Source organism: Brassica napus, chromosome C4, assembly GCF_020379485.1.
Source record: "Brassica napus cultivar Da-Ae chromosome C4, Da-Ae, whole genome shotgun sequence".
NCBI lineage: Eukaryota > Viridiplantae > Streptophyta > Magnoliopsida > Brassicales > Brassicaceae > Brassica > Brassica napus.
The window spans coordinates 17,643,840-17,658,142 of NC_063447.1; the positions used below are offsets into that span (position 1 = coordinate 17,643,840).

Below are 14,303 nucleotides of genomic sequence, written 5' to 3' on the forward strand. Positions count from 1 at the left end.
GACCGTTTCTGGAGTTGTTTCCTCCGCGGGAGAGGGAGCGTTGGACTTGGAGACGTGGTTGTCGTCCGCAGTCGTTGCTTCGACGGATGGTTTCGAATTGTCCTTCACATAAGAGTTTTCAAGCTTGGCTTGAGCTATTTTTTGCGCGTTTTGGTCTGTCGTAATTTATGTTCTACCAAGAAGCAGAGTCTCAACTGCTTATGATATCCCCAAATTGCGGCGATTCCGTTGGGAGTCGGAAATTTTATGCCCAGATGATAAGTCGATGAGACTGCTTTCATGGCATTGATCCAAGGCGTTCCCATTATCATGTTGTAGATGGCTGGGTTGTCGACTACCGCAAAGTCAACGATTTTAGTAACCTCTTTTGCCATGGCTGGGAGTTTTATTGATCTAAGGGTCATGGACGTTACACCTGAGAAACCGGTTAGCGGCTTTGGGATTGGTACGACTTCTCCCAGCTCTATATTCATCCTTTTGAGAGTATCACTGTAGATGACGTTAGCCGTACTCCTTGTGTCAGCGAGGATTATTGCGACTTCGATATCTCGGATGACAAGGTCGATGACGAGAGGATTGCAGTGCAGTTGGTCTATCCCACCTGCCTATGTGTCTTCGAAGGTAATTGCGCTGTTCGGGGCATCGTGAGGTGGAGACAGGACTGAATAGTTGGCACTTTTCTCGGCCTTCCACTGATAAGCTTTGATAGACGAGACCGAGTCGCGATAGAACTGCGATTCTCCAATGATCATGTTCACCCTTCGACGGTTAGGGTCGTTACCTTTGTCGTCCTGCCTTCTTCCGCGCTTTTCTCCCGACTGGTTTTCTCGCGACTCATTTTCCATTGTGGGATTTTTATCCCTGTCCGCCCTTGGTGGCCGGTCAGAATTCAGAAGGAGGTCCTTTATGCCGGTCACCTTGGATAGTTCCCCGGCGAGTTGTTTTGTGGCTAGTCTAGCGCCGAGAACTTTGCAGTTCGCAGTCGAGTGCCCCTTTGTCTGATGGAATTCGCAGAAGGTATTGTCCTTATACTGGTTCCTGGTACAAGTATTTCCGGATGTCTTTCCCTGTTCTGAATTGATCGCGTAATTGTGCTCGCCTTGGACGTCTTCCCCTTCGTTATGGACATACTTGTCATTACGAGCGGGCTTCTTCTTTGAGGATGACTTTTGCGGATTGTACTTTTGCGAGAAGAATTTCATCTCTTCTTCCATTATGATGAAATCCATTGCTTTGTGGAGGGCGTCTTGGATCGTACGCTGTTTTTTCAAAGAAATCCATTGTCGGAACTTTAACCTGTACCAGAGGGTTTTTCTGAGCGCATCGACTGCTACTTTGTCGCTAATTCCGGAGACTCTTGCCATCACCAACTTGAATCTGGTCATAAACTCTCGCAATGGCTCGTCTTCTCGTTGTGACAGGCTCCAGAGATCTACGTCGGAGGTCTCTCTATCCATAAACATGGAGTATTGCTTGAGGAATTCGAATGCCAACTGCCGAAAGCTTCCGATAGAGTTTCTTTTCAGGCGAGAAAACCATTTGAGCACAGCCCCTCGTAAATTTTTGACGAAGAGGAGGCAATAACCAGCGTCTCTTTCACACTCTTTCAGTTTGCATCTTCCCATTGCAATTTTGAAATATTGCAGGTGTGTTTTAGGATTGGTGGTGCCGTCGTACACAGGGATTTTGACTTTTACAGGGTCTGAGACGCTAGTATCCGTGATGCGGGTCGTGAACGGTGTTCTACGCGCTTCATCGAGGAGCCTGTCGATCTCAGGAGCGACGCTCGTCGCATGGTGAATTAGCAATTTTACTGCTTTCACTTCAGCCGCATTTTTTGCGATATACTTGCGGAGGTCGTGCAACTCGTTTTCGTCATCTGGACTCTTTCGAGCTTGCCGACGTTTGTTGTGGGCAATTCGCGCTTGTTTCTCAGCCAACTCTACCTGCTCAACCCAGAAGATATTTTCTTCTTCCTCCGTCATTGGTTTGTCGAAGGAGGAATCGTCTTGAGCTGCTCGGCTCCTCGTTCTTCTCGGATATACATCGGTTTCTTCCTCCGACGGATTGGAATGATCGCTGGGATCTAGGTCGACCTATTCGATTTCGTCGTTTTCGGCCTCTTGGCCCCGAAGTGGAAGGTTTTCTGAATCTTTTTGCACCGCGGCGGGGGCGGTTTCGTTTGGAGCTTGTCCTGACGATTTGTCTCGCGTGTTCGCAATCCTGCCCGAAGGAGTCGCAAAATCGAGTCTTCTTCCGTGGAGTTTTGTGGCTCCGCGAGGGAGAACAACCTTGGTTCTCGCAGTTAGGGTTTCGACCTGTTTAGCGAGAGAACCTATGAGTTTCTCCTATTCTTCCGACTCTTCTTGAAGGCGGTGAACATCCCTTCGAACGCAGCGGTGTTAGCGTTGGCGTTAACCGCGGATACGTTCGCTACTGAGGTTTTGTCGACGTTGTCGTGCGTATCTCCATCGTCGGCACGATTTTGTCGATCGTTTGTAGTCATGTTTGATCGGGCGTTTGCGGATGAGAGTAAGATTGATTCGATATCCCCCTCCTTCTAGCGCTAAACTGTGGGAATCAAAATTCACACCGTCGATTTCCGTCAAATAAGGAACGTTAAGTAAACTTAACTTTCCCAGAGATCTCATATATCTGTTGCACCACACACCAAGCGATCAGAACACAAAAACGAAGTAAAGAATACAAATCAGAAAGGAGCAAAAGATGTCTTATTCCAAATGTCAAGTTAAAGCGTGAAACAACAGGAAATAGTCTAGGCTTCGAGAATTGTCGGCTCGTTCCTAGTTTCAATAACCTAAGACTATAAAAACCCTAGTTGAGACGAAGCTCTAGATGCTAAGTTTTTCTCTCTGTCCCTTTTGAAGCCTCTTTTGGTTCTTCTTATATATCCCTCCTAAGTCGGCTCACGCTTTCATTTTATATCCTCGGGCCGTAGTTATCTCTTCTCGGGAATATTCTTTTTTTTGTTCCATCTTTTATCTGCATCTCCAAGACTTAACACTTATCCTTTCCCGCGTATGGAAGTTAAATCGCCATGATATCCTTGGGCTCTTTTCTTTGCAGATGGGCCTGCTTCCGAGCTTTGGACGTTTGTTGGTTTGCTTACGGATGATTTCCCGAGAAGTCGTTCTTGATACGGCGTCGTCTTTGTTGAATACTCAAACCGGCTATGCGGCCCACGCGGTTTAATTTAACCATTGTCATTTCGCACGGTCCATTTGAGTTCTTAGAAAGACGTACTTTAGTGGTTTTATCGTAATTCTCCAACGGTAACATCAACGGGACGTTGAACATGCTTGGCGGGTTATCCGTAAGCGTTGCGCCGACCGCTCCATGCCGACCCGGAAGAACGAGGAGCTGATCGCCTCGTGGCGGCCATCAGAGGCGAGGAACTGGTCGCCAACAGCGACCGCGAGGAAGACGTGTGTTGGTCGCCCGTGTCGACCGTGAGGGAGGCGACGCCGGTCGCCCGTGGCGACAGCAAAGGAGACGCGTTCCGGTCGCCCATGGCGACCGCGAGGGAGGCGAAACCGGTCGCCCATGGTGACCAAGAGGATGGCGTGCTCGGTCGCCCGCGGCGACCGTGAGGGCGGCGAGTCAACGGTCGCCCGCGGTGACCGCGAGGGCGGCGAGTCAACGGTCGCCTTGTGGCGCACGGGTTAATCTTCGTTGGCTCGGGCCTGGTTTTTGCGTAGTATCTTGAAACATTGATCGTATCCTGATCTTGTTCTGAACGTCTTTATGATCGATCGTGCGAGTCGGGGGACGCTTTGGTTAAGTTTATCGCAGATTTTCGAAGGCTGTTTTATTTTTTCATAGGGTTTTGAATGTTAATCCGGTCGTGACCGGTTTTAATCCCAACAAGAACCGCTTACAACCCTTGTCGATTGGTCCGTTCGTCTCCTGGCTTACCGCCCTTGGAGTCTTGGTCCCTTGCGCCAATTTCTCTCCATGAATTGGCCTTCCTCTTGGCCTTATTGACTTACATAAGCTACGACCTCATGTAGCTCCAGCATACTAACATAACTAGGATTGTGCCCTTATGGCTTTGATCCTTGATCCTCTCCCTTGGGAGGATCTCTTTGTGTTTAGGATGTGTGTCCATTGTCTGAGACATAATCATCATACCTCTCTGTACCTATCCAGAAAGAGAAGAAAAATAAGAAGAATTTAATGAAACAGACTAGAGAAAAAACAAATGTAACCATTGAACCGATCAGACCATAGACTCGATCATTGGGGCCGACGGTCTTTGTTGATGGATTTCCGGTCCATCACATACCTTGGAACCTTGCTTAGGGTTATCCACGTGACTCCCCATTTCCAGATCCTCCCATTCCTGATCAGAATTCTCCTTCCCAAACGATCAGTTGCCGGAAGGTAACTTCACCACAATCGGCATTTCTCTTGACCGGACTCTCTCTCTGTCCCTTTTCTCTCTCTCTCTCTTTGGACGTGAGTTTTATGTATGACACTAAATGATTTGACCCATGGACGTACTCCCTATATATAGGAAACTAAAGGTAACCTTTGTCCAATGCGGAAGAACACATCTCTTAAAGGCATCTTTTTGTGAACAATCTTGGCCATCGATTTCATCATCGGTCCAGATTACACCCATCGCCCATGGCAGTTACCAAACGCTCTGGGCCTGTCCATTCACTGCTAGACAAGTCAAACCCAAGCCCAAACTGATTGCCCAAGACAATGGCCCGACCGCAAGAGCCCACTAGCCCATAACCGCCTTTGGCCGACCAACCGGCCTGGTAACCGCCCGGACTCGACCCAACTGCCCGAGACCCAAACACTAAGTCCAGATGAGTTAAGCCGATTCCCAGCTGACCCAGCTGAGTGAGCTAGTAGCTCAACTAGTTGAGCTGTCATAACTTGGACCTAGCTAGACTGCACTTGATCAAGCTTCGTTCAGCTGATCGAGTTACCCGTCTACATTGTCCAGCTATCGTACAACTCGTCCATTTTTGTCTCTTCATCTTATTCAATCCGTCTATGTACTTTGGTCCATTTATTGACATGGACTAAGCTTTCCCAAGATCCATTCCGATCATTCTCCTCATCACACCTTGTTCACGATCAATTTCCATGATCTGAACCAAGGTAGTCTTGTTTCTATCAAAACATCTACCCCCAATGTCAAATTCCCGGGACGGAGACATAACATCATTCGTCGGGAAGGCTGAATGGAGAGAAGGCGGTCTCAAATTTATCTGTCCACTGCACAACGAACAGAGTTAGCAGATGCTGATGAAGATGTGAAGATTCTCGAGTTCCTCTCCTTCCATATTAAGTATATGCAAGGCTGGAACAAGAGCTTTACAATACAGCGTGCTTGAGGCGTAGAGGAATTTCGAGATAGATTAATCCAAGCAGTAGCTGAGTGTATGTCTAGAGGCGGGTTAGGCCAGATCATTTCAGCTAAATAAGTCCAAATGCTTGCTGAGAAACCACACTAAAAAGAGAGGTGGTGGTGAGTTTCAATTTTGCTCCCACACAAGACGCATTGTTCTGGGACGTTGAGGCCCCATCTTCTGAGTCTGTCGCGAGTAGGCAGTCTGCGGAGAAGCGCTAACCAGGATATGAAAGAGTTTCTGGGTATATAATCTTTAAACCATATGGTAGAGTGCCAAGGTTGGATAGGATATGAGGTTCTAATACAATCCCATGTCACCTTCGAAGAGAAAGAAGTTCCAAAAGTCCAATTTGCATGTATCTAGAGATACTTATCCTCTCCCCTTGACTAGTTTGGAGATGGCGTTGTTGTTAGCATAACCTGAAGAGATTCATTCCGTTCTGATCTGGCTGCACGGAGATTTCATGTATCATTCAAAGTTGCATCTGCCACTGTGGAAGACAATTTTTTTTAACTAACTAAACAAGTTACCCGAGGATGATATCTTTACTAGTAGAGTCTTCTGTTTTGAGGGTAGAGGTGCCAGGTTTGAGTTATACCAGCTGCGAAGAAAGGATTAAACAACCGGTTTTTATCTATGGCCTAAAGAGATCACAAAATTTGGCCCGAAACTTCTTGCAATTAAAAAAAAAGAAACATGCTAAGTGGGCTGCCGATTGATTGGCCACCTAATCATAAACTAATATCCACATAAAAAGAGCATAATAATATTAGACATCTTAAAGAATAAGGTTAAAATCATAGTATGTATGTCAAGATCGATTGCTTCAATTAACTGCTTTAAACCCTAGAACGAATCAATATCTAATGCATAAACAGTCAGAAGCACGAACACACATATTTTGTTGACTCTGAGTTCACCCCTTAGTGTGAGGGGAGCCACATTTCATGGGATAAAAATCAGGTCTCTCGTCATCTCCATTGATTACCAAGAGCTACATCTGTATGGGTAACAATAGAACTCTTACGCTCAGCTAACACCCTAAGTTGAGCTTCTCAACTACAAGGAACAATGAAGAAGAAGATGAATAAGAGAAGAAGAGATACACAAGAGGAAAACTAGAAGAACTCAACACCCAGCTCTCTCTTTCTCACCATGTCTCTCTTTGGAGCAGCACTACAAGAAAACATCGTAATTCTGACGGACATTCTGACGGAAAATGAGATCCTCGGAATATTCCGACGAATTTCCTCGGAATATACCGATGAAATACCGAGGAAGGCATATTCCTCGGAAAACATCGACGAATATCCGAGTATATATTATAGCCGTTGGGGATTTTAAAAATTCCGAGGAAAGAGCCGTTGCCGTCGGTATTCCGTCGGAATTTCCTTAGTACTGTCGGCAGCAATTCATCTATAAATACCCGCACCCCCCAACCTCTTCATTCACTCCATTTCTTCATCCTCTCACATACTATATTTACACACGAATTTGATTGAAAAAAGCATGTCTTCTTCAAATTATTATCGTTCTTGGATCGATCGACCTCATTTGGATCCGAACACGAGATTGCTTACGGAAGAATACCAACGAGGTATAACCGAATTCATGGGGTTAGTTCAACGACAACCGGAAGCAGAAACGGGTATGTTACGATGTCCTTGCTCTAATTGTAAAAATAGAATGATTATTAAAGAGTGGGATGTTTGGACTCATCTATATTTGAATGGGTTTACACGAAGTTACAAAATTTGGTATCATCATGGAGAAACTGATTATGAATATGGTAGTACTAGCGAACCTCAGCCTGCGGTTAGGTTAGAAGAACCAATTAGAATGGATGTAGATTATTGTGTAGGTACTGAGCAGATGGTAAATGATCATTTTAGAGGGGAAGATTTACCCAATGCAGAAGCTATGAGATTTTATGATATGTTGGATGCTGGAAAGCAACCCTTGTACGAAGGTTGCAGAGAAGGTCATTCAGCTTTATCATCTGCAACAAGACTGATGGGCATTAAAAGAGATTATAATTTGGATGAAGACTGTGTGGATGCGATTGCTGATTTTGTAAAAGGTATTCTACCAGAGGACAATGTAGCCCCTGGTTCATACTACGAGGTTCAGAAACTGGTAGCTGGTCTTGGTTATTCGTATCAGGTAATAGATGTATGCAGCGATAACTGCATGATTTATTGGAGGGCGGATGAAGAGCGGGTTACATGCAAATTTTGTGGAAAGACTCGTTATAAAGATACGAGTGGAAGAGTTCCAGTGCCATTTAAAAGGATGTGGTATTTGCCTTTGACGGAAAGGTTGCAGAGGTTGTATTAGTCTGGACGCACAGCGCAACCAATGAGATGGCATGCGGAGAATTCAACAAATGGTGAGATTAGACATCCTTCAGATGCAAAAGCGTGGAAGCATTTTCAATCAAAATATCCCGACTTTGCGTATGAGAAAAGAAATGTCTACCTTGGATTATGTACTGATGGTTTCAGCCCGTTTGGCAAGAGTGGAAGACAGTATTCTCTATGGCCAGTCATTCTTACACCATACAACTTACCGCCAAACTTGTGCTTGCGACGAGAGTTTTTGTTTCTCTCCATTCTCGTTCCCGGACCAGAGCATCCTAAGAGATCACTAGATGTGTTTCTTCAGCCACTAATATATGAGTTGCAACAACTATGAGCTCAAGGTGCTGAAACATACGATGTTTCATGTAAAAAAAACTTTCAAATGCGGGCAGTACTTATGTGGACAATAAGTGATTTTCCAGCATATGGTATGTTATCTGGATGGACAACGCATGGAAGGCTATCATGTCCATATTGTCAAGATGACACAGATGCTTTCCAACTAAAGAACGGAAGGAAAACGTGTTGGTTTGACTGTCACAGACGATTTCTACCACCTGATCATCCATACCGCATGAGTAAGACTTCGTTTACGAAGAACAAGTATGTGTTTGATGGTCCACCTGAGGAAGTTAGTGGGAAAGATTTGTTGAAGCTGTTTAGGTATTTTGATGCAGAAAGGACGCCAGATGTAGGTGGACTTGAAAACATTCGAGTCAGTGCGGTTGGAGAGCTACATAACTGGCACAAAAGAGTATTTTCTGGGATCTGCCATACTGGAAGGATCATCTGCTGAGGCATAATTTAGATGTCATGCATATTGAGAAGAACTTTTTTGACAATCTCATGAACACGATCCTTAACGTTCAAGGTAAAACAAGGGATAATTTGAAGTCAAGACTGGATTTAGTCGATATATGTGCTCGTTCAGAACTTCATGTTGATGAGAATGGTAGGGCTCCTTTTCCGATATACCGACTTGATGCAGAGGGAAAAGATGCGTTCTTTGATTGGATTTCAAACGATGTGGAATTTCTAGACGGTTACGCATCTAATTTGCGTAACTGCGTCGACAGAAAGGAATGAAATTTTATCGGCTTGAAGAGTCACGATTGCCATGTAATGATGCAGCGCCTCCTTCCGTTTGCCTTCAAGGAACTATTACCACGAAATGTTCATGAAGCAATTACAGGGATTAGTGCTTTCTTCCGCGATTTATGCACGAGATCAGTGACTCTTGAAGGTATTGAAAATGTGAAGACTAACATAGCCGTGATTCAGTGCAACCTTGAGAAGATATTTCCTCCATCATTTTTTGATGTTATGGAGCATCTTGTTATTCACCTGGCAAGAGAATTGGAACTTGGTGGTCCTGTGCAGTATAGATGGATGTATTTTTATGAGCGGTATATGTACCATTTGAAGAAGATGGTGAAAAATTATAGTAGGGTGGAAGGTTCTATAATCGCACATATGATAAATTCAGAAACTTCAAACTCTGCCGAGTTCTACTTTCCAGGAAAGTGCAGACCAAAAAAAGAAGACCTGCTCGGCATGATGATAGAGGCGAACGGGCAACATATCATGTTACGGTTCCAGACATCGTCACAGATTTTGGATGACTTAACGGAAAACCAAAGGACCGTCGACTTACTGAGCAGGAGCGCAGTCATTTGCAAACATATTTGCTCACCAACTGCGAAGATGTTCTTCAATATGAGAGGTAAATAAATTAGCTTACAAATTTTTATTTTAACAAGTTGAAAAATAAATCTTAATTAATTATATTATTGTCAACATATGTACAGGATTTTCATGGCAGAAAAGCGGTTTGAATATAGATACGCCACAGAGGAGGAACTTGAAGAACTGAAGCAGAGAGAATTTTCTGGATGGATGCTTACTTATGTGAGTGCTTAAAACAAATTAAAATATTATTTATCACATATTTATACTAATTCACATATATTGATAAACATATATATGTGCTATTAATAGGTGTCTGCTGGTATGACCAGAGGTGAAACATTTGACGATTGGATACGCGAGATGGTGCGTGGAGCAGAGTATGTTGTGAAGTCATATCCGAGATTTTATACTCGAGGATATGCATTCACAACTCAAAAGAGGAGACGTTCGAGTACGACTTATGATGCTGGCGTTTGTTCTGCATCTGGAGATGATGTATACTACGGAAACATACGGGGGATTATGGAAATCAAGTATGGGGCATGGTTGGATTGCACTGTACTGTTTTCTATTGTGATTGGTACGACAACACTCCAGATCGAGGTGTGAGAACAGATGCATTTGGTGTTACATCAGTACATTCGAGGCGAAAGTTGCAATATTATGATCTTTTCATTATTGCTTCTCAGGCCGATCAGGTAATTAAATATACATATATCAATTATACATAATGATTCATCATCATGTGTATTAATAACACTTATTTACAAATTAAATAATTTTTTAAATGTTACAGGTTTGTTATATCAAGTACCCCCAGGTTAGGAACAGAGATGATCCATGGGTCACTGTTACATCACTCAACCCGAGAGGCCGAGTTCAGGGAAGTTCTGACCTGGAAGACCCACTACAACCAAGCACATCCGGTAACTTACGTGCAGCAGAAGATTTAGCTGCAGTTGGCCTTGTAGTCGATTTAACCGACTTTGGAGAGAAAGCCGTCGTTCACGTAGAAGATGAACAAGAGATTTGAGAGTTTCACCAAGATCCAGATTCAGATTCATCTGGTGATGATGACTCAGAAACAGAGTAGCATCGCTTTTTTTTTTAATATAAGAATACCGAGGAAATTCCGAGGGATAATAGGATTTAGGGATTTCCTCGGAATTTCCTCGGAATAGTCCGAGACTTTTCCGACGATTTAAGGCTTTTCTTTTAGGGTTTCAGTTTCCTCGGAAAAGCTTCGGAATATTCCGAGGAAATTCTGAGGAAGTAGGGTTTTTAAACCGAAAACAACGTTTTGCGGTTTGAATAACACTTATATAACCCTTATTAAGTGTCTTAGACTGATTATGAAGTCAAAAATTTGTTCCTTACCCTATAATAAACAATTTTCTGATTGTATGAACGAAATCCCCACAACATAAGAGAAACACTTATACACTTTAATGAACGGTAAAGGGAATACTTACAATTCGTTTTGAAATTTTGTTATTTCATAGTTTATGATCATATTCAAAGATTCCTCAATGGTACGCATTGCATTTGTATAAGAAATGATATATGGCAAAAAAATTTGATATTTTGAAACCCCAAACATGTGTTCCTCGGAATTTTCTCGGAATATTCCGAGGAAATTCCGAGGAACAATATAAACCAATAGAAATACATGCATAGGATATTCTTTTTCCTCGAATTAATAAAATATTCGAGGAAATTCCGACGGATATTTAAGTGTCCGTCGGAATTTCCTCGGAATATTTTCATTTTACCGGGCAAACCAGCCGCGAAATATATCGCGAAAATTGAAATTGAAAATACCGAGGAAATTCCGACGGATAGTTTCCGTCGGACCCTAGGTTTTATAAAGATGAAACACTTCTTCTTCCCCATTTCTCTCTTCTTCCTCTCCGGCTCCTCTCCCTCCTCTCCGGCGATCTCCCCCTTCTGTCGCGACGATCTCTCCGGCGAATCCTCTCTAAACCTACACAAATCATGTAAGGACCCTATCCCACTCTCATAGGTTCTATTTGTTAGGTTTTTGTGTAGATTTGATGATTTTAGAAGTTTTTTGATAGATTTTTGTTAGGGTGATTGGTTAGGATTGTGATTTGGTTGTGTAATAGGTTTAGAATTGTGATTTGGTTGGATAATTTGTTGTGGTGAATTGATTTAGATTTTTTTTATAAATTTTTTATTATTTTTGTATTTATAAAATCGATTTTTGTATATAAATTCAATTTTTGTATTTTACAAAACGTTTTTTGTATATAAATTCGATTTTTTGGATTTTACAAACCGTTTTTTGTATATAAATTTGATTTTTGGATTTATAAAAGATGATTTCATATTTATAAAAATATTTATATTTATTAAAACTAATTTTGTATTTATAAAACATTTTTTTGATTTATAAACACTATTTTATTATTTTTTTTATTTATAAAAACTATTTTTAAATATGTTTTTCAATTAATATTTATTAAAACTATTTTCAAATATGTTTTTTTAATTTATATATTTATTATAACTAATTTTAAATATTTTTTCAATTAATATTTATTAAAACTATTTTTAAATATGTTTTTTTAATTTATATATTTATTATAACTAATTTTAAATATTTTTTCAATTAATATTTATTAAAACTATTTTTAAATATGTTTTTTTTATTTACAGGTCTACTGGTGATCAGACCCGGTCTCGATCTCGTCGTGCCTCACCACGAGGTCGTAGTGGTACGGGGAGCCACTCTCAGGGTTCTTCCAGCCACTCTCGTGGGTCGAGCAGCCACTGTCGGGATTCTTCATTTCCCGCTCCGGTTTTTGCTCCCGCTGCTGCACCCCCTCCCGTTGCTGCACCCCCTCCCGCTCCTCCAGTCGTTCCGGGAGTGATGACTGTTGCCCAGTTGGTTCAACAACCCGGTCGTGAGCATCTTCCCTATCTCACTCCGTGTCCAAAGGGACGACGTCAAACATGGTAATTAAAAGTCTTTTTTTTTTCCTTTCATTAAAATTTGATTCATTATTAATAATTTGTTTCTTATATTAGGTTCGACCGATCCGGGAACGGGATCAGCGCATGGATCAACTATATGATGTACTCGAACCTCAGCAAGGGATATCCGACTTTCACTCACTTCCCTGCCGAGGACCAGGAGATGTGGTTTCGTCAGTTTGCGGTAAGTATTCTTATTTTTTAACTTATATTTTTAATCTTTAATATAAAATTTCTACAAATTGTGTTTTTTTTTCAGCAAGAGTTCACCTGGAATCCCGATCACACGAACTTTATCCGTGACGCCTTCGTCCATAAAGTTATTAACAACTATGGGAAACAGATCTACGAGTGGAAGTAGAACTCATCAACCAGGCTTTTTTTTAATTTATTAAACAATTTTTTGAATTTATTAAACTATTTTGGATTTATTAAACTATTTTATTTTTTTTATTAAAAGGTCCCGAAGTCGATCAACAGCACGGTCTGGGAGGAGTTGTGTGTGCATTGGGATAAGGACTTGACGAAAGCTACCTCCGTGACCAACTCCGCCAACCGCAAGAGCGATCGTGGTGGGAAGGGCATGTACAAGCACAATTTGGGTGCCCAGACTATTGCCACTCTGGGGGATCGCTTGGTAAGTTCAATCTTTTTTTTTAATTATTTAAGTATTTTTATTTTATTTTTTATGCATTTTTTCTAATTTCTAATGTTTGTTTAACTTTTGTTTTTTTCAAGGCGGATGAAAATGATGGCGAGCCAGTTGATGATTTCGTCCTAATGAAGACGGCGCATACCAACAAGCACACCGGGGAGATTGATGATGGTGTTGTGAGGGATGTGCTCAGCCTGATCGAAACTCAGAAGGAAGACGAAGAGACCCGTCTATCTCAGCTTCAAACCGACCTGGACGCCACTTCGACAGCTTCGACCAACTTGTCCCGGATTCGAATCAACGAAATCGTTGAATCGGTATGTTCTTAATAAAAAAGTTCAATTCATTTATTTCTTTATTTTCATTTTATCATCTTTTCTATTATTTAAATTTGTTTATTTTCTATTTCAGTCGGTTCCAAAGAAGAAGGGACGTTTGGTCGGTTTGGGTCGTCGAGCCCGGTCGGTTCTTCCTTCTGCACCACAGCCCTATGTTGATCCAGAAGTGCTGGACCAGTTGAAGGACAAAGATGACCGCATAGCTGCGTTGGAGCAAAAGATGGTGGATCAAGAGGCGGGATGGGAGGCAACGAGGAGGCAGAACGAGCAAATGATGGAGATGATGAAGAGGATGTACCCAAACGAGCAGTTCCCGTAGTTTCTTTCTTTTTTTTTTTCAAAAACTCTGAATGTTTTATTTTGGTACGTACAACTTTGAATATTATCTAATATGTTTTCTATTTCAATTTTAATTTATATTTTCGAATTTCAATTAAAAAAATAAATTTTTAATTTTTTTAAAAAAATTATTTTTGGGAATATTCCGAGGAAGTGTATCCCTCGGGATATTCCGACGGATACACTTCCTCGGAATATTCCGACGGCAATGGTTTCTCGGAATATTCCGACGGCCGTAGTTCCTCGAAATATTCCGAGGGCATATCTCCTCGTAATATCCCGACGGATACACTTCCTCGGAATATTCCGACGGCAAAGGTTTCTCGGAATATTCCGACGGCCAAAGTTCGTCGGAATATTCCGATACCTCTTTTCTCTCGGAATGTTTCCGAGGACCGTTCCATCGGAAATATCTGAGGAGATACCGACGAATAGTCCTAGGAAACGTTTCTTCGGAATGTCCTCGGAATCTTTAATTCTCGGTATTCCCTCGTAATTTTCCGAGAAAATTTTGAGAAAATTTTACTTTCCG

The 14,303-nt window shown here is 42.0% G+C and overlaps 2 protein-coding genes across 2 annotated transcripts; one reads left to right on the top strand and one right to left on the bottom strand.

Moving 5' to 3' along the window:
- Nucleotides 1–605: 605 nt before the first annotated feature.
- Nucleotides 606–1,985, bottom strand: LOC125585848. Its single transcript, XM_048755550.1, has one exon. The coding sequence runs from the start codon at nucleotides 1,983–1,985 to the stop codon at nucleotides 606–608; it is 1,380 nt and encodes a 459-aa protein (XP_048611507.1).
- A 9,981-nt stretch (nucleotides 1,986–11,966) lies between these two features.
- On the top strand, nucleotides 11,967–13,831 carry LOC125585443. The gene is made up of 2 exons (XM_048754511.1): nucleotides 11,967–13,411; nucleotides 13,506–13,831. The coding sequence occupies exons 1-2, from the start codon at nucleotides 13,220–13,222 to the stop codon at nucleotides 13,749–13,751; spliced, it is 438 nt and encodes a 145-aa protein (XP_048610468.1). The 5' UTR covers nucleotides 11,967–13,219; the 3' UTR covers nucleotides 13,752–13,831.
- Nucleotides 13,832–14,303: the final 472 nt, after the last annotated feature.

Bases quoted from the DNA above. Each gene is read 5' to 3' on its own strand.
- LOC125585848 (XM_048755550.1), bottom strand. From the start codon at position 1,985: ATGACGGAGGAAGAAGAAAATATCTTCTGGGTTGAGCAGGTAGAGTTG.
- LOC125585443 (XM_048754511.1), top strand. From the start codon at position 13,220: ATGAAGACGGCGCATACCAACAAGCACACCGGGGAGATTGATGATGGT. The intron at 13,412-13,505 runs GTATGTTCTTAA...TTTCTATTTCAG, and splicing joins TCAACGAAATCGTTGAATCG to TCGGTTCCAAAGAAGAAGGG.